This window comes from Elgaria multicarinata, chromosome 1 (assembly GCF_023053635.1).
Source record: "Elgaria multicarinata webbii isolate HBS135686 ecotype San Diego chromosome 1, rElgMul1.1.pri, whole genome shotgun sequence".
Lineage (NCBI taxonomy): Eukaryota > Metazoa > Chordata > Lepidosauria > Squamata > Anguidae > Elgaria > Elgaria multicarinata.
Window position 1 is genome coordinate 161,122,971 of NC_086171.1, and position 20,257 is coordinate 161,143,227.

Consider the following 20,257-nt stretch of genomic DNA (forward strand, 5'->3'; position numbering starts at 1 on the left):
CTCTAACGCAGCGTCTACGCTACAGATGGCAACATGTGGGGATAAAATTCAACTGAATGCAGGATTTTCTTCTACTTAACCAATAAGACCTCCTGGTGCTTTGTTTTTGGAGGCTGCTTTTCTTTGCACCGATTTCAGCTGATGAACCAGCAGGAGGCATATAATGAATTGCTGCGTGCTGCTGAGACAGCCTCAAAGGACAGCCGAGGTGAAAAAACTCCAACCATTCCATTTTTCAGTTTGGCCAGCAGGGGGAGCAGAAGGGCAAACTTCAAATTTAGACCGCCACCACTTGTAAATAAATGGATATGCTAGTTCAAAGACGTGTGAAAAAAGGTAGCATAAAGCCTCAACCAAATTTGCCTCAAGAGGTTCATATATGCATATATTATTATGAATTCATATGTACTCTAGCTACAGCTATTGGACAGAGGGACAAGTTCACTATGCGCAGGTATAAGTCTAGAGTCAGTGACAGAATGGGATGTCATCATGCAAGCGCCCCAGACTTTGATGCTACAGCAAAAGTGCATGGCATTGTGGTACTTGACATTTTGGTACAGTTCCCCCCCCCCCCGGCCCAAAAACACACACAAATTGACACAAACATGAACTTGGGGCAACCAATATTGTATACACACACAAAGTACGTTACTATTATTGGAGAACAGCCTGCTACTCGTTGCAGTATTGCCCAAATACTTGATCTCGGAGACCATTTTTTAGACTGAACACTGTAGGCACCTTAATTCCTCTGTTGTAGTGCATGTGACTCATAATATGGCTGCTGTTTTCTACTAGGCCATTTTTAAACACATAGAAGCCTTTTATCTGTTTTTACAAACTCAGTTATGTTTTCTGAGCAGACGTTTTCCTACCCCTGCCTAAGGAAAAAAGCACGAAGACTGCAATCTGCCATAAGCCCCTCCCACTTCCCCAGCTTGTCTCCAAAGGCACATGAACTTGCCCTCTCAGCCCTCCCCACTCCCCGTCACCCTATACACAGATGCCAGCCCCCTATAAGCACATGGGATTCCTGGTCTGTTGGTAAGAGTAAATATACCTTCCACATTTGTTGCCTACTCCTATCCAGGGCGTTTCTGTAATGAGCAGCCCTCCTCCCGTTAGTGGTTTTAGCACTAACGTTGTGAGAGGAAGGTCAGATAGTTTTGGTGTGATGTTATGGAAGACTATCAATGGCATCTTCAATTTGGCAAGCAGTTCTCTTTTTAAATGGTTACATTACGGAAGCCAAATGTGTGCCAGAAGAATAGCTTTGATGTGCATCTCCGCATCATAGTTTCTATTCCTTACAGACAAACTATTACCCTGAAGAGTCATTCTATTTCTCCTAAACACACGGACGGCAGTGTCAGGGGCGCACCTGAGGACAGACAACAGGGCCTTCCCTAACTAGGAGGAGGCACATCGCCCTGCAGTGTTGAAACATCGGCTTGGCCTTGGCATGGCGCTAAAGGTCTGAATCAGAGAGATAAGTTGGCTTCGTCCAACGCCACACCAGCATGTCCTCTCCCGCTACCCTGTGCGATTCCGTCTGAATCCGTGACTCGTTGGAAGCAAGGAAATCCACTGCCCGGTCCCAAACTCGCTTCATTTTTTTCCTGGGGGAGTAAAGGGAACATGGTAATCTAAACTGAATATTTATGCACATAGCACTGCCTAAGTGATCCTTGACCTTCAAGGCAAAAGAAAAGAAAAGCACGGTACAGACAAGGGGCTTATTGGTGGGCAGATGTTAGGTTTGGAGCTACTGCCCGAACTTTGGGTGATTGGATTTCTGACCCACCCCCACCCACAATTGTTAACAATAGCAACAACATCATTACTCTTTCCTCCCCCGCATTACAAACAATGAAAGAAAGCATAATACTCTTGGAGTAACCAGGAATGGATTTTTGTGTGGAAGCACTGCAAACTCTGCTTAGTTCTGGTACTCAAAACAAATTCCCAGGTCCAGAATTCTTTTAATTCTAAGTATCTGCCCTTTTGCATCAAGATTCAGGTGTTGTATCTTTGGGTCCCAGTAAAAAATAAAATAGATCCTGCAAGCCTGAAGTCTGGATTAGGGCATACACCACCCACATGGCCTCTGCTTCCACGCAGCAAAAGGAAACTCAGGAATCACAGTAAGCACAAAGTCCTAGTTGCAAACACAGGAACAAGACTAGCATGATTTCATAGATATCAAGAGTATTTAGTGAATGTCCCTACTGTTGTGTTGGTGCTAGTTAATTCCATTTTAAATTCTGAATCCAATAATAAACAATGTCAGATAAGAACATGTTTTGTATTTGACACTTGTTGGAGTTCATTATGCTGCTTCACTTTGTTCTCACAATAAGCTGAGATGTGGGGGAGCTAAATGATGGTCTAGTGAGATTCTAGCATCAATTCTATACTGGCCAACTTCTGAAAGTCCAAAAGAAAGAATTAGACTCCTCTCCAATTTGCATGTACATTACTGTAAATTACATATACAGAAACATCCAATGAAATCCATTTGTAATTTTTATTTATTTATTTATTAAAGCTCTCTGGGCAGTTCACAATAGGTTAGGTCAAACAGAAAACATGTTACCTCATGAAATTAATAATCAAATTATGGAATTTGATTCCACAGGATGTGTAATGGCGACAAGCATAGATGGTTTTTTAAAAAAATTAGGCACACTCATGAAGGATGGGCTATCAATGGTTATTAGCTATTTGTGAAGAGGAAAATAGTTCTAAGCACACCATGACAGGGCATGGCTGTTTCTTTATTCTGCTACCTAGGGACAATTGGTTGGCATTGGTTGAGAGATTGACCCCCCACATCTGTACTATGAGTTTATTAATGGTCCTGAACAAAGCAAAGAAAGGCTCACCTATCCTGCGGTGGAATGAGTGTGTCTCTGATGTGAAGGATGCCTACATACGGGTACCGTTCCAGGTTCTGCTCCCACTCTTTGTAGTGACCCTGGACAGCAGCTATTAAGAGACCACAATGCAAGTAGTCAGGAAAACATCCAGTCATATGGTATTGAGAGCATTTTAGTTACATTTTGATCGGCAGATGAACTTTACCTATGATTTTCTGCACCATTTTATACATGGTCCGCTCCTCTTCCTCCCTTTTCCGCCAGTAATACTTCAGAAGAATCAGAATTCCCCAAAGGAAAGCTAAACCTGGGAGAGGAAGCACAAAGATGAAATCTCGCAAATACAAATAAACTTGCAAGAAAGGATCTGAGAACATGTCCCTGGACCCAATGTAATCCTTAAGATCAATCAATCAACCAATAGCACTGTCTAAGAATTCCCATGGATCTTAGACAGTCATATCATGCAGAGATCTTTCTTGGTGGCTGCCACACAACTATGGAACTTTCTTCTCTTGGAGACTCAATAAAACTCGACCATCATTGCAATCTTCGTAAAGAATAAAATAAAAAATTCAGACTAGCTTTGGCAGTAGATTGTATTTCTATGTTTTCAAACAAACAACATACACTTAAGTTGCTGATGCCAGTCCAAAGCCTTTGGGAATGGAGGAAGCTTCAAATATGAATATGCAAGAGACTTTGCATCAATTTGGCAGGTCACCACATTATCTGATGCCTTCAACAAGGAAGCTCAGAGCAGCAAACTTGAGGCTATTCCATTTTATCCTCACAACTTAAGGTGATTGGTCCAAAGTCACCAAGCTTCATGGCTGAGTGGGAATCTGAACTCCAGGTCTCTCAAGTCTGAAGATGAAGTCCAAGACTACATCCACTTCAACACACGGGCTTCCTAAAGGCAGAATGATGTTAAGTTTCTCTTTATTCTTGCTCTCATGTATATCAGAGGTCTCCAATACACGGCTACGGGGACCTCTGACTGTGGCCACTGCCCGCCTGCTCACATCTATCTATCTATCTATCTATCAATCACGCTAGGGCACTAGATTCTCCTTCCTGTTCCTGAACCTGCTGCAGATCAGCTGTTGGTTGGCAGGCAGAGAAGGAAAGAGTTGCTTTCTGCCTCACTCCATCTTCCGCCCACACATTTCCCTATCCCCATCTTCCCTGCAACTACTTTCCTTGCTATTCCTCTCCATTCCTTGTCCCTAGCGTTCTTCTTTCTCTGCCTTGCCAGCTTCTAGCCTTGCTCTTTCCCCTCTACCCCTTTGCCTTGCTCTTCCCCCTCTTCTCAGCCTATAACCTCACTATTTCTCCCCCCTCCTCCACCACTACTTTAGCTCACTGATTCTCTCTCACCTAGCCTCTAGCCTTGCGCGCTCTCTCTCTCTCCCCACTCATCTACCCCTTTGCTTTGCTCTTCTCCACCCCCTTCCCAGCCTCTAGCCTCACTATTTCTCTCTCCTGACCTCCTCCACCATTATGGCTCACTGATCCTCTCACATAGCATCGACCTTTCGCCTTGCTATTTTCCTCTCCCTTTATCTCCCCCTGCACAACTCTAGCTCATTCTTTAGCCTCCACTGCAGCCATTATACGAACAGCCATATCCTCTGTGGGAACCACTTTGTAATGGAGCCTACAACAGTTCCTCAAATTCCCAAATGTGTCGGGGTTCAAAAAGGTTGGGCCCCCTGATCATTTATCATCCCCATACATGTCTTCTAAAGGGAATCCCCCCTATATGGTCTGTGCATCAGAGCTGTGCTTTTGCTTAGATGACATGGCAGTGCATGAGTAAGAACAATGAGTATTGCACTACTAAGAAAGAAAACGGTACGAACAGTGCTTTATAAGGTGGAGGACAGAATCCGCTGGGTTAAATGCAAGAACACAACTGTGTGAAGTTGTGGTACGTACACACGGTTGCTGATTTTCAAGCAATGGCAAATATTCATAATGTAGGAGCCAATCTCTAGTCTGCTTCCTGCTGTTTGGCCACAAACTTGATTATTCAGAAATTTCACTCATTGCCATAATTCCCTTAACTTTCTAGACTCTCATACTGTGCAAGACTGGGGATCTTGGCTGACAAACAAACTTACTCCAAAAGAATATAAATAGGTTTGTAACAGCTGTGCTTAGTGCCCGCTTGAAACGGCAGCCTAGCCCCAGCTGTGGACGGGTAGATTCGAGACAAACCACCTGTTTCACAGCAGTCACTGGTTCTGAAGGCTCATTGCCTTGTAACCTGATGAAAAGAAACAGAAAGAAGCCTTAATCAAATAATGCAAAGAATCCAATGGTCCATATTAATCAGGATTATAAACACATTAAGGCTGCTCACTTGTCCATCGCATGGTTTAGAATAAACTTGAATTCTTGCTGCCAGCCTTCATGGAACATTTCAGCACTGGCTCCTTACCAGTAGAAGGTAATACAGATGCACAGGGCTTTGGGGAGGCAGCAGGTAGGATTACCCCCTGGCAAAGTGAAGTCCTCCTCTAGAGGGCTGCTGCTTTTATTTTGACAGCACCTCTCAGTGTGCAGGGGATTAAAATTTTAAATTGGATTCCCTCCTCCAGTGACTCCACAGGGAGCAAGCGAAGGGGTGTGTATGTGTGTGTGTCTATTTCCTTGAAACAAATTATAACAGTCAACTCAGCTGGAAAAAAATTTAAGTATACCTGAATGAAAGGACGAAAAACCCTGCTAAACCACAACTTTATTCTAAAAAAAATATACAATTGGGAGAAACTTCATACTGCAAAATGAGTCCCCATAAGGCAGTGCAAATGGTAGCTAGGATGATTCTAGTTCTCCAGCCATAATAAATCAATCAATCATAGTAACCCTGTTCAGACAACATGCTAAGACATGGTGGTTAAGCATTTTGAGCTAAACATCATGGCTTAGCATATTGTGTGGACCATGACCATGAAGCGTGAACCATTCCCAACCATGGGGGCTACATAACCATGGTTTAAACACGCTCACTAACCCTTTCCTGCAGAAGGGTTCACGGCCTAACCATGGCTTAGCATGTCATCTGAACAGGCCAACCAACAGTACTAGGGTACAGCAGAGCTTTAAGTGAACTATGGTTTTCCTGAGAACCCAACAGAGTGAAGAGTGAAAAGGGAGCTCTAGTGCAGAGGATAGAAATGGGATATTTGAAGAAGAGATGTGCCAGGGAGTAAAAGGGGAAAGTGAATGGGAGACAAGGGAGTAGGGTCTAAGAGGAGGTTATTGGACAAGGCTGCGCATTCTAGCGGTGTGAGTACACGAGGGGTACAGTAATTGTATTTGCATGGCAGCAGAGTGTGTGAATATTGGGTTTATAGTCTGCACATGCAGGTCAAAAGCCACTGAAAACGTATCTTGGAAATTGAAAGTGTAGAAAGGGATTTTCTGTAAAATGTAGCAGAAAGTAGTACAGTAACTACTGCACTCTAATCCATCTTTAATGGCGGGCTAGAAAGAATTTTGGATTTTTAAAAAGATTTTACTGAACTTTGGGAGATCCTCATCTTTATTCAGGGAGGCTCATTATAAGAAATCTGGAGATATGCAGTAGGATTCCCAGTTTACAGCTCTTTTCAGTAAGTATGAAGTCAGATGATCACATTTTTGACAGCTAACTGATTTCACACCAGCATTGCAATTCATAGCTTATCATACAAAGAAATTTCAAATCTGTTGTAGAAGAAATCATGGTTAAATGCAAATAAACTCCCATTGTGTTACACTGCATGCATTGCAGTGCATTGCCCATTTCCTTGGATTATTTGTAGTCCAAGTCTCTAAAAGACCTTAAAATATGCAGCAGGGCTCCCAAGTACAGCTGTCTTACTTGGTTCTGCTCTTTAAAGAACAGTGTCAAATAAGTTCACACAACATTAGTTGAAAAGCCTGCAGCAGCTTTTTAGCACACTGTACATTCTTACTGAGTTTCATATCGAGCTGCCAGAACAGGATCAATTTGCTCAAGTGTTGATGAAACTCTTAATTATGGTTGAATACAAAACTGGGGAGTGTATTTTGTGCTTCCAGGCTATCACTTGTAACAGTGAAGAAAATCTTAATTAGAAAGCACTGAATTCCACCCCACCAGCAATTCTAAGCATGTCCCTAAGGGAACAGTGTTTAGCACTGTGGAGTGTTCACATACGAAGAATGGAAAAAAGAGTGCATTTTCAAACATTAGGTTGCAGAAGAGTTTCAGATAATGAGATTAGGGGAGGAGGAGTATTTTCATACCGCTCACAGCCTCAGGCTTGCTAAGTGATTTCACAGCAGCTATAGAGTTAACAATGTGGAGACATTATTTCTGAAATCTGATAAGGACTACTGAACTGAGGCACTGGCATGTACTGATTTATATGAAAACAAAGTAAGACAGTACCTTTGGGATCTTCTGTGAAATATTTAACCACAACTGTATTCCCTAACAGACTAGTTAGAATCTGCTATTCTGAAATCCCATAGAAAGCTATTTGTGTATCAATGCAACTGACTTCAAAAAGGGCACAAATGTAAACAGTTTTAGAGTTTAACCATGAAACATTCTGCCTGATGAAAGATTGCAAGAGATAACCTGGGGCATAGCTATACTACACATGCAAACAGGTTTGGTATCGCTTCAGCTACAACGGTTTCCCCCTTTGAACTCTGGGAATTGTAGTTCTGTGAGTGGGGCTTTTGTGAAAGGGTTTAGGGATTAAAAACAATAATTCCCAACGTTTTTGGTTAGGACTGGAGCCATCATGATTATTACAGGTTTAAAATGTGTTATGAAAATATGCCCATACATGTTATTTCCAAACCTACAGCAGCTTTGAATTAGACAGGACTATAAGCTTAATGTAAAATAGTAACTACTCTGAGGCCTATGGGAACTTCAACAGTGACTTTGGTACACAGGGCTTCAAATGTCCAACCCCAAATAAATAATTCTAGGGTGCCATCCTATCTGGATGTCTATAAGCCTCCCCACTCAGAGGCTGACAGGCATCCCATTCAGAACGCTACCACCTGCTAGAGGAGCGTTTCCACCTGTCTAGGTGGGCATATAAACCTGTCTAGCTGAGGTGTCAGGGAGGGAGAAGGCGAGAGGCCGGAGAGAGTTTGCATTTCTGCTTCTCCAGCACCCCCGCCTCTGCTCAGCCTGCCCCCTTGCCCTCCTCTCTGAGCTTGCATTTGAGAGCTTGTAGAGGCAGCCAGAGCAGTTCTCTCTGCCCTGGCAGGGAGGGGGCGGGGGGGGGGGGGGCGGACGCCAGGGTCCACATTTGGAGTGCTGTCTCCAGCCTCAGATCCAGGAATCCAAAAAATCCTATGCTCTCTCTGATGCTGCCTAGGGGCCATAGGATTGCTCTCCTTACCACACAGAAACAACAGAGATGAGTGCATATGAAATAACCTTAGAACACTAGAGGACTTGACACCCCATCCCCCCGCCCAAGTCATTGCAAAGGAATGCTTTCATGCATCCTTTCCTGCTCACCCCTCCAAAAAGTGTTTTCAAATAGCACATATGTATGTGAGAGTTTGAAAATATAATATTTATATGGGCTTTCTGCTTACAGTGAGTGACTCTTGATATCTCCCTCACAGTCCAAGAGAGTAATCTATAATATCAGGACAAGACAAGGAAGGAAGTCCTTATAAATATATAATAGGCACTCAGAGAGACTTTGCAGTTTTTCAGAAAGCTGAGCAAAACCTTAGGGTAATTTGCAAGGGATGATGTTTGGTCTCCAGGTATAGGCTCAGTTCAGACAACACATTTCTCTATGGTGGTTTTAGAACTCCACGGTGGAGTTTTTACACCACCGTTGAGAAATGTGTTGTCTGGAGGGAAAACTCCACCCCATAGTGGAGGTTTTTTTAAAAAAATTTTTTAGAAAACACCCCACACTGAATTTTCACGCTGTGCAGAAGAGAGTTCCTGCACAACTCTTGTGTTGTGTGGAGGGCTCCATGGAGTTTCCCGCTGCACTGAATGGGCTTTCCCCAATGGTTACAGTGTTCTCTGGCATGAGTAACAAAAGGAGGAAGTGCCACTCTAGGAGAGCTGCTGGGATTGGGTGGTGTTTTTTTGCAGCAATAGCTTGAGTGGCGTTTTCCCACTGCGTAGAGTAACGTTTTGTCTGAACTGAGCCACAGTCTGCAGCCATCATTGTACAAACAAACAAAATTCAAGTATGAGAATATTGATAAAAAAGAGGGAATACATGTTCTGGTTAACCCAGAACCAACTCAAGTCAGCAAAAATCTTGGCACTGATGGCAATGAGCAAGTTAGTCACTCTTTGAAGAAGTGACTATCCAAACATTTATTGTCTTTTTCCCAGCCCCAAAGACTATAAAACATTCTTGTATTGCAACTATATTTACTATGAGCAGAAGAGAACTGGAACAAATGCTCAAAGTGAAACACATCCTCTGTGAATCTCCCGAAGTCAAAGCAAATGAAACCAAGGGCAGCACAACCAAACTCACATTCCTACAACTTGCATAAAGTGCTGCGGTATTAAGTATCAATCACATGAAACAAAGAGCAATTAATAAATATCTCAGAGGACAGGAATCTATTTTATATTTCATTTGAAATATCAGAAAACGCACACTGTCCAATTGCTCCAAACTGAGAGACTATCATATTTTGAACTGTCAGTATTCACACACATACTAGCAGACAGAAGGTTCACACTGCCTCCACCACCACCTGGAGAAAGAATGTGAGAGTGGAACTGTGTTCCCATTGCTGCTGCATGTTCGATCAGCATGGGAAAGGGCTTTATTTGCCAACTGATGAATGAGCGTAGAGCCTCACAGTCCCTCCCCTTATGTGAAGCTGCTATATGCATGTACATCAATGCTTTCCCATGCCAACCAAACATATAAATTTTATTTATTTATTATTGCATGTATATCCCGCCCTTTTTCCTGCAAGGAACCCAAGGCAGCATACATAATCCTCCTCCTCTCCTCTCCTCTGCAGAGGCCACCAGTGAGGGAGGAAGCAGCAACCAGGCACCTCTCCACCGTGCCTGGGTCCAGCTCCAGCTGAGAGGCCCCTCCCTCCTGCTACCAACTGTCAACTGCTGAACTTTCCAACTAAGATTGTAGTGCCTGAATTTGCTTTCCTTCCCCCCCTCCTCCTCCCTCCCAATCCCCTTTCCTTTTGTGTCATGTCTTTTAGATTGTAAGCCTGTGGGCAGGGACTGTCAAGAAATACTTTTGTAAGCCGCCGTGAGAGCCTTTTTTGGCTGAATGGCGGCATAAAAATCCTTAAATAAATAAATAAATAAATAAATGTTATCCTCACAATAACAACCATGTGAGGTAGGTTGGGCTGAGAGTCTGTGACTGGCCCAAAGTCACCCAGTGGGTCCACTATACCACACTGGCATAGATGGCAGGGAAGCATTCCCACTGCAGGCATCCATGCAGCAGGCATCATCAGCAGGGGAGCAGAGTTAGCCTGTGCAGCCCCATCACCCCCTGCCATGATCTTTCAATGTACTGCAAGTGGGCATATAAACCTTCCTAGAGCCTCAAGTTTCCCAGCTTTAACATGCTACAAGAATTGCCTACCTTGCATGATCTAATGCAGCTTTCTCTAACCTGGCGCCCTGCAGATGTTTTGGACTTCAACTCCCAGCACTTCTGACCATTAGCCATGCTGGCTAGAGCTGATGAGAATTGAAGCCCCAAACTTCTGGAGGCCACCAGGTTGGGGACAGCAGATCTAATGAGATCTCAGGGTGAGGAATGACAGACAGAATATATACATAAGTTGTTAAGTTACAGAAGATTAGCCTGTGTTTGAATCAATTGGTGGGGCCTAGGAAGGAATCTCCATGAGCTGAAAGTTTATTTATTTATTTATTTTATTTATTACATTTATATACCGCCCCATAGCTGAAGCTCTCTGGGCGGTTTACAAAAGTTAAAAACAGTAAACATTAAACAACAGTATAAAAACAACAGTATCCATTTAAAAACAACAGTTCTGGGGTTAGTTGGCTTTTTCGTGAAGGAACAATTAAGTTGTGAACGTAAGAACTAGGTTAATCTAACATCTAAATAGGAATATAGACCAAGATTGAAGCCAAAGCTTCTAGATTTTATGCACAGCTCTGGAAAGAGAGTAAGGTCTAGCGAGCTATGGAGGAGAGCTAGAAAATCACATCTACAATCCTAGCTTTCTGCTGACTCACTGATGCCGCATGGGCCCACATCAGCATGTGCCACCCTGATTCCTGAGAGTTCCCCATAGCAGACTTAACATGCAAATTTAGATTTCTTTAATTGGCAATAGACCTAATAGCCACTACGCTACACTAGCTGTAGTCCTAGGGCAGGCCTGTTTAACTTGTGACTGACACAAGCTGCATAGCCAACCAGCAATTGTGACCTGCCACATACCTGACAACCCATTTTTTTGGTAACCTGAGGCAGGCAGCAAGAACTGGTGGACTATGAATCCTGTGGTAGACTTTGTTCAACCTAGTGGGTGTTAAGTTGTGCAGAATGGCTCAAGATCTAATGCGGATTTAAATAAAAATGTCTTATAGTGCCAAGCTATTCCAGAATGCTGGGGTCTCATAACAAGGTAGCCTTACCCGACTTGTTTTCCAAACAGTCTTGCCTCTTTCGCTGATTGAACCCTAAGCAAACCTCTCTGCTGCATCTCAAGGGACAGTAGGCGTAGGTTCAACAATGTTCAAATTAACTTACGATATTCCTGAGTCCTTGTGGTTGTCCATTAACCACTGCAAGGCATCCTCAAACTTTTCTTCAGAATAGCCAGTCACATTCTGTAAGGAAGCATGCCCCCAAATATAAGTTCTGCAATCCTCTGCCAGTAAGAGATTTTTGTGTAAATTCATTTATTTCATCCTATTTAACTGATTACATTAATGTTCTACCTTTTCCCCCTAGGGAATTCAAGGCAATGTACATAGAGCTTCCAGGCCTTCTGCCACCCAGAGCTGCTTAGCTTCAGCTCATGCTCATTTAACTACTGTACACCTAGTTCAGCAACCTTTAAATGTATTTAAATGAATGTAACTAGTTGGAAAACTGAAAAGATCTGTGACACACTGGCTATAATTATACAATCACCATATATGATACAGGAGCACACATCATAAAAGTATACAGTAATATATATAAAGCACATTATTTCCTATAAAGCGGTACAAAGCAGAAGGAAAACAATGTGTTTTATATTGCTTTGTCAGCAAGAATAGAGAAATACAAATGCTAGCAGCCCCAAAAGGCAGGAAACCTTTGGTTTTTCAAATAGAAAAAGATACTGCAAATCTGAGCAGTCAGATGACTTAAGACTTCTCAAAGAAGCAAAAAATAATTTGAAAAAATTGCCAGGCCAAGTAACAGTTGGAAAAAACAAACAAAACAGTTGAAGGGGGAAATCAAATGGATGGTTGTTTTTAAGGCAATAAATAGCAAATATGAAGAGATACAACATATATTCCAGTTTTGTTTACCTCTATATACTCCTTTGCTTCACTAACTGGAATGCATTTACTTTCTAGATTCTCTGGGTTTCCACATTCAAAGCTACCTGGGGGGGGGAAGAAAAAAAGAGTTACTTACATAGAAGGAACACAATTTTAGGCAATGAGGAAACTTGCCAAATAGAATGGAAGCACTGAGCCAAGTTACCTTTTAAATCACGTTTAGCCCTGGCCAAAATGTTTGTGCAAACTCTATAGATATATTATACCCCAGATTAGTTCTATGACTTAACAAAATGTGTAGCTGCTGTACATAGGATAACATCATGTTTACTCCAAATGTAAACACTAGGAGACTCAGTAAGGGTTGCAATCTTTCCTGCCTATTGTAAGGCCCCCTCTTTCTATGACAGAAAATGGTTCTTTAACAATGGTCCAATACCAAAGAGACTGAAGTTTCTTGTTTTCCTCCCCCCCCTCCATCCCTCATTTTCTTTTTTCTTTTCTGTTAGGTCTTTTTAGATTGTAACCTGAGGGCAGAGACTGTATTGTTTTTATTGAACTGTAAGCCATTCTGGAAGTCTTTCCAACTGAAGAGGAGAGTATAATTGCTGCAAATAAATAAATAAACCACACACACACACAGTGTGTGTGTGTGTGTGTGTGTGTGTGTGTGTATATATATATATATATATATATATATATATATATATATATATATATCTCACCTATTAGGTCTTAACGCTGTCAAAGTAGTATTGATGTTTCCACTGGATACTAAGACAGCAAACCCAATTTTAAATTAAAATTAAAAAGCAGCTTAATTCTTCAGTGGTACAAGCAGCTGAAGTAGAAAAACGAAGTCCACTTTTCCTGACCACTATGCAGCTTTGTTGGTGACGAAGGACAAAAACATCCATTGGTTTTTAGTTCAGAAGCCTTTTAAGCATCTTCCTCCAAAGGGTGGCCATATGGTGAGTAAATATGGTATGCAAATAACCAGCAAACTAGTTTTAGAAAGCTGAAGAATCACTAACAACCAGGAAACAACCCTATTACATGGAACTTTGGAATAAAACTACTACCAGCCTCTCTCCCCACACATAAGAATCAGAGGAGCAGCTTTAGCCAGCTACTTAAAATGTCTGTTGTACTGACAGTTGCAAAACATTTAATATATCAAGATATCAACTACCTGGAGTGAGAGCTCACTTACATGAGAAGTACTGTCCTATGTAAGTTTACTTGGAAGTCTTACTGTGATGAAGGGGGGGGGGTTACTCTCTAGCAAACATACACAGGGTAGGATTGTAATGGACTTAGGACACTGTTGGTGCAAAAGAAATGTTACCTAGCAGCAATCTTCATAGGATCTCCATTAACTAATCCCCATCCCTGTAAGGCACAGTTCAGTTCTGCAATGCAGACTGGGATAAACACAGACTGAGAAATGCAATACTTAGTAGAAAAACTGGTCTAGCTAGGGGAAAGGCAGCACATCCTGTGATCAAGAAAGCCATACCAGGCAAAGCTCCACATAAAGTCTGAAAGAAGGAACAGAAACCTACTAGCAGCTGGGAACCATGGAACCAACTGCCTGGGGAGGAGGTGGGCTCTCTTATAGCTGGAGGTGTTCAAGCAGAGACTGGACGGTCACCTGTCAGGGATGCCTTAAACTGGATTCCTGGTCTGAGTTGGACTCAATGGCCTACATGGCCCCTTCCAACTCTATGATTCTTTCAAGGGAATATGTATTACTAACATCCTTTGAGATGCCAAATACTGATGTCTAACTCATCCACTATGATTGGTACTTTGTTTTGACTGATCTTCTGCTAACATACTAATATAATTGAAATTGCTGGACTGTGCTGGCATCCCTTTAAAATGATGAAATATATTTATGAAAGACAGGCCTTGAACTAAACTTGTGAAGTGTGCCTATATTTTGGACATGGAAGATTGGGTGGAAGGAGAACACTTGAGAACTGAAACCTTAAATCCCAAACCAGAATAATTTCTCCTGCTACGTCATTATGTTAATAAAAATTCTGCTCAGATTTAGAGAAGCTATTTTTCCTATATTCCCTCAGGTTGTCTTTGAAGGGAAAAGAGAGTTTCCTCTAATCTCCTAAACTGAAATTAAACTTAGAAATAGCTAGCTGGTAGAGATGTCCATTGCTATTGAAAATTCAAAGGGATTTGTTTAAGGAAAAATCAGAACTTACCAGCTTGAATTGCAAGGTAATTGTATAACTCATATAGTATAGTCATTGATATTTCTTCTTGTTTTGCCTGACAGTACTGAAAAGGAAGAGAGAAAAATTGTCAATAATCTTTAATTATTGGTAATGACGTTTAAAGCCCTAAACGGCATGGGACCTCGATACTTGAGAGAGCACCTCTCCTTATATATGCCTGCCCGAGATCTTAGATCTGTTGGAGGAGCCCTTCTTCGGATCCCATCAATGCAACATATACGCTATGATGGGACAAGGGAAAGGGCATTCTCTGTTGTGGCACCCTGACTGTGGAATGCCCTCCCCTTGAAGGCCCGATTGGTGCCAACATTGATTTCATTTCGACGCCAAGTAAAAACATGGCTTTTTAACAAAGCCTTCGATGGTAAAACTCACTGGCACATTGTTTTAACTGCTTTTAAATTATATATTGTTTTAACTTGGATCATGGTTTAATTTGTTTTTAACTGTGCGTATTTATTGTTTTATACTGCACATTTTTATCTGTATGCCGCTCTGAGATCTTGATGATATGGGGGGGGGGGATATAAATGTTTTAAATATATAATTAATAAATAACTCAACAAGCTACAAGAAATTAACGTAAAATATTAACTGGAACATTTCCCCATCTGCTTTACTTTAGTTAATGAAATTAAGGTTGTACTTATATGACCTCTCTTTCCCACCTAGGAATATTTTTAAAGTGTTACTGCAAAACTGCTATATCTTGCGTGGGAATGGGGTGTGAGTTTACTATGTAGTGGTTTCCTTCATGGCACCCAGTTTAGCCATCATGCTTAGGGTTGAGAGCATATATATTGCGCAATCCTTGCACCTCAAATTCTTATATTCTATGTATGATAGATGAACAGTAATCACAGATCTACGTACAGCAAACTTTATCCTTTAAAATATCCATACTATACCAAGGTTGATCATATTCAGCTACATGTTATGGAACAAGTCACAACTACATACACACATCAGGAGAGATTAAACGCTATTAGCTCTATGTAAGCTTGTTATTGAAAAGTAGCTTTGCAGATGAAATCCTTGTCACAAACCAATCACACTTTTGTTACGAATAAAATTTCTGTAAGAGCAAGGATTCAGTTTTGCAGCAGCTTAGATTTATATGGTTAGAATGATTATTCTTTATACTAATCTAATAAAAAGCAGTATATTAATTCCGCATCAATACATCATTGAATTTCTCTTGGAAAAGAGGATCTCTGCTTCAGCAACACTGACACTAAGTGACCTACACACCATGCTTATGAGTGAAATTTAACACTTACATGATCTGTACTTTTTCCACAATCCACGGGCAACAGCTTAACTGTGAATGAAAAGAAATAAGGATTAGTTACCTGTCATTACATATTCCTGACAAGGCCTGAGAAATGAACACTTATTTTTAAAAATAAAGTGTCTTGTGTCATTTTAAAGATTACCAGATTTATTGTGGCATAAGCTTCTATGGATTAGAGCTCACTTTGTTTTGTTATAAGACTATCATGGCTACTTCGCTAGAACTTATTTAAGCATATAAGTCTGATAAAGTTGCAGCACAAACCTGATCATGTTTTGTAGAAATGCCCCATTTTGCTCAAGGGGACTTGCTTCCTAACAGAGTATATACAGAATTTAAACTGCATCTAATTGTGGTTATTGTCTCATAAAAATGAAATTATGTACATGGCATGGTAATTAAGCAACAAAACAAAACAAATCAAGTAACATACATTCTGCATTCAAGTCAAAATAAGGACATTTGTTTACTTTGCAGAGGGGCTGGGACTTGATTTTGAACAAAACTATAGATAGAAAATGTGATTTAAGTTCTTGAAGACTTGTGTATTAAAACACAATACAGACAAATCTTGACTGAGATGGTGAATTGCTGTCATGCTGTAAGAAAATTCATAAAATGTCACATTGATGAAGGTGCAATCTGTATGCTTACTGATTTTTAGTATGAAAGAGAATTCATGCTACTTTATACTAACACAAGGATAAGAGATAGGTATTCTTTGCTATAAATGCTTATCAGTTTTTAAAATGGGAGCACCCTTTGCAATCACACATACTCAACACATTATTCTAAATGCTTTGCAAAAACGAAGTGAGTAGATTTTTGTGTGTGCATGTGCATCAATTGATGATAAATTTGTAGTTGCTGGAATAGCTTTTATGACTTTGGAGTCATGATTTGAGCCAATGAACCAAATGTCTATTAAGTGCTACCAGTGACTTCCATGTCCCAACTGTCTTTTTGGAACCAGATAATAAAATTTCAGAGTATTTGAGAGCAGGATAACTCATTTTTTTTCCTTTTCAAGTTATAGAAAGACCCCCATTTGTCTGCTTACTTCTTTGGGTCACTGCAACAGATGCACATTTCAGGATTTGTAATTGTGAGGCTGTCAATATTAAAAACATTGCATGTCTGTCCCTCTTACAAAATACACCCTTAGAATATGTGCCCGGCAATTAAATGGGAGAGCCATCCTATAATGATGATCTGAAAAGATCCTTATCCCAAGACAAATATTTTATACAACCATTACTAGCCTTTGAAAGATTTGAAGCCAAGTTCAATTGTAAAGCAATCTATGAGCTGTGTTTCTGTAAGCAACAACTTGAAAAGAAGAGGGACTACGAGGAGACTATCAGAGGAAGAAGTGATGGAACTAGGGTTAAAGAGGGAAGGAGACAGGAGTATCTCTACAAGCCAGTTAAATATAACACGTACAGTTCTCCTCGGCCCCTTCCAGCTGGGCAGGGCCCATCATCTTCACTGTAAGGATGCCCAGGAAAATTACCAACAGCCCTAAGGTTGCCAGCCACAGGAACCAGGAGAGATAAAATTCTAAGCCCCTGCCTTTTCTTCCTGTGCCCTGAGCTTGAGATTTCAAACCTATGTGTTCGGGTGTCCCATCCCAACGGGTTCCATGACTCAATTCTTTTCCTGCTCCTGTCCCCCATAGTAGTTGGGAACTTTTGGAAGCTAACCCAGGCTCTTTCTCTGCTTTCCACGGGGACCTGTAGGTTAACCACTCTCCACTCCTTCCTGTTACTGAACCCAAATAAGAGCTGGGGGGGACCCTGCTTTCTGTCTCTAAACTGGCCCTGTTGCTGAACCTTGCGTTGCTTTCCCTTGTTCTGGATTCCCACGAGGGGCTGGTGCTCTGCTCCCTCTCCCACCATTTACTAGGGTTTAACCCGACGCCTTCTGCTCCTGTGGACCTTCCCCCCCACGTGGTGCTGGACGCTAATCGATCTGCAGCTGCGTCCCTTTGATATGAGGATGGAAAGCCCGCTCCTGCCTCCAACTGGGTCCTCCTTGAGGTCACCCCACTACTTCCTTCCCAGAGGCTGCTGGCTTTACCCCCCTCTCCAGTCGCCCAATGGGACCTCCCGGGGGTGAATCCAGTCTCTACCCTCCAGTGGTTTCTCTGAGCTAGCCCTCTACTGCCGGTCGCTGCCTCCCTGTGAGGCGGCTCGTAGTCGCTCCCCTCCTGCTCTTCCTCGCTCTCCTCATCCTCACTCTCCCTCCTGTCCAAGACGCGGGCCCGAGGAGCTGCTCTGGGGCTGACACCGGCGGCCGCCCTGGGCCTCGTGGAGCCGCTCGGGGCCTGAGGAGGCGCCCGGGCGCTGGTGCCGCGGCTCCTCTGCCCAGCGGCCACCTCAGCTCGTAGACGGGTGAGCTTCTTGGCGTAGACGTTGCGGGTGGAATCAGTAATAGGGCCCGCCTGGTAGCCCAGGGCCAGCAGCTCCGCTCGCAGTTCTGTGTCTGACAGTCCCGCTGCGGCCATAGCGAAAGGGACCGGAGAAGCACAAGCCGGAAGTGGTACCTTCCAAACGCGGAAGGACTACTGCCATCTTGGTAGAGGCAAATAGTGTTGCTTGCCGCTGCCATTTTACAAAAATCGAGGCTCTCTCTTGACATTACTTCTGGGCAGCGCCATCTTGAGAAGGTCAATTACGGGACGATGCCTTTAATGGAAAGCGTAGCTATTAGACCGCTGTTAGACCCTTGCAGCGAGAGGTTGCCTTTTCAGTAGCCTCGCCCCACAGCAATGCCAGGGCATACGGAAGTCCCCGCCCCGCCCCCCTTACCCCAATGGTCTAAAATAAAAAATCTTGTCTTTTTAATGCAGAGTTTTAAAGAAGATGATTAATTTTTATTTTAAAGCGGTCCGCGTTTGTTTGTTTATTTATTTATTACATTTTTATACCGCCCAATAGCCGGAGCTCTGGGCAGTTCAACAACATCGACCCATGCAATCCTGCGGATAATTACCAGGGAGTAAGCCTAACTGAACACACTGGGAGTTCCTTCTGAGTAAATGTTATGTAAGGATGTTATGCATGAAAAACTATCCCACTTAGTGTACCTTTGGAAAAGCAAGGGACAACAGTTTTAATAGGGTGACCATATGAAAAGGAGGACAGGGCTCCTGTATCTTTAACAGTTGTATTGAAAAGGAAATTTCAGCAGGTGTCGTTTGTATGCATGCAGCACCTGGTGAAATTCCCTCTTTATCACAGCAGTTAAAGCTGCAGGTGCCCTGCCCTCTTTTAAATCTGGTCACTCTATATAGCTCCTGCATCTTTAACTGTTGTGCTGAAGAGGGAATTTCATCAGGTTCTCCATATATACAAATGACACCTGCTGAAATTCCCTTTTCTATGCAACTGTTAAAGATACAGGAGCCCTGTCCTCCTTTTCATGTGGTCACCCTAGTTTTAATGAAGGGCAGATAAGAGTTAATCCTTTGGTTGTTCATGTGTCAGGCAATTATAAATGGGCCTTTCATGATACCTCTAATTAGGACACATTTTAAAATGGTTGCAGCTAATACAAAAATATCCCCATGGGACATGAAAGACTAGTAGATTTCTTGTGGCATAGACTAGAGTGGGGTAAACAGCAGGGCCAAAAGGCTATGAAATACAAGAAGTACAGCACAGACTGTACTTCTTGTATTTCATGACATCTTGGCCCCACTGTTTACAACTTTTTCTCTACCTTCATATCCATGCCAATTGAGAGCAACACTTCATATATCTGATGAAATCAGTTCGAGCAACAAAAGTTTATGCCATAATAAATCTGGTCTTTAGGGTCCCATAGGACCTTAATTATGAGTTAATGTGATGTAAAAGCTAGCTGAAACGGGTGCTTCGATATGGGATATGCATTCTGCAATCCTAAACATACTTTGTATGGATTAAACTCTATTGAACAGAGTGAGAGCTCCATCACACCTTTTTTTTTCCTGGTACGCACCCGCGATTTTGACCTCCGTTTCATGAGTGAGGCAAGCCTGGTCCCTTTCATGATCATCGCTGTACCGGGGGACTCTCTTTTCACTTGCTTGCTCTACCACTATTGCACCCATGCCACCCTGCCCCTTCTCCTCTCCCCTCCGGTTCATTGGTTCTTGTCAGGTGATGGATGTGAGTGCCTCCATTTGGGACCTGATTTATTTATTTATATAGAGCGTTCCCAACATCAGAGTGATCATAATGGTTAAAGTTTCGGGAGTCACAGGCAGGCCTTCCTTATGTAGCAGAAGTCCCCAAAGTGTTTGGGAAGTGCTGGGGGGTGGGGGTGG

General features: G+C 42.3%; 1 protein-coding gene across 1 annotated transcript; it reads right to left on the reverse strand.

The window, feature by feature from the left end:
* Positions 1-571: 571 nt before the first annotated feature.
* Positions 572-18,465, reverse strand: LEMD2 (LEM domain nuclear envelope protein 2). The gene is made up of 9 exons (XM_063141323.1): positions 17,389-18,465; positions 15,932-15,972; positions 14,619-14,694; positions 12,421-12,497; positions 11,648-11,727; positions 5,009-5,154; positions 3,088-3,189; positions 2,889-2,991; positions 572-1,622 (listed from the first exon to the last, which is right to left on the reverse strand). Exons 1-9 carry the CDS (start codon positions 18,449-18,451, stop codon positions 1,472-1,474), a joined length of 1,839 nt encoding a protein of 612 aa, XP_062997393.1. The 5' UTR covers positions 18,452-18,465; the 3' UTR covers positions 572-1,471.
* Positions 18,466-20,257: the final 1,792 nt, after the last annotated feature.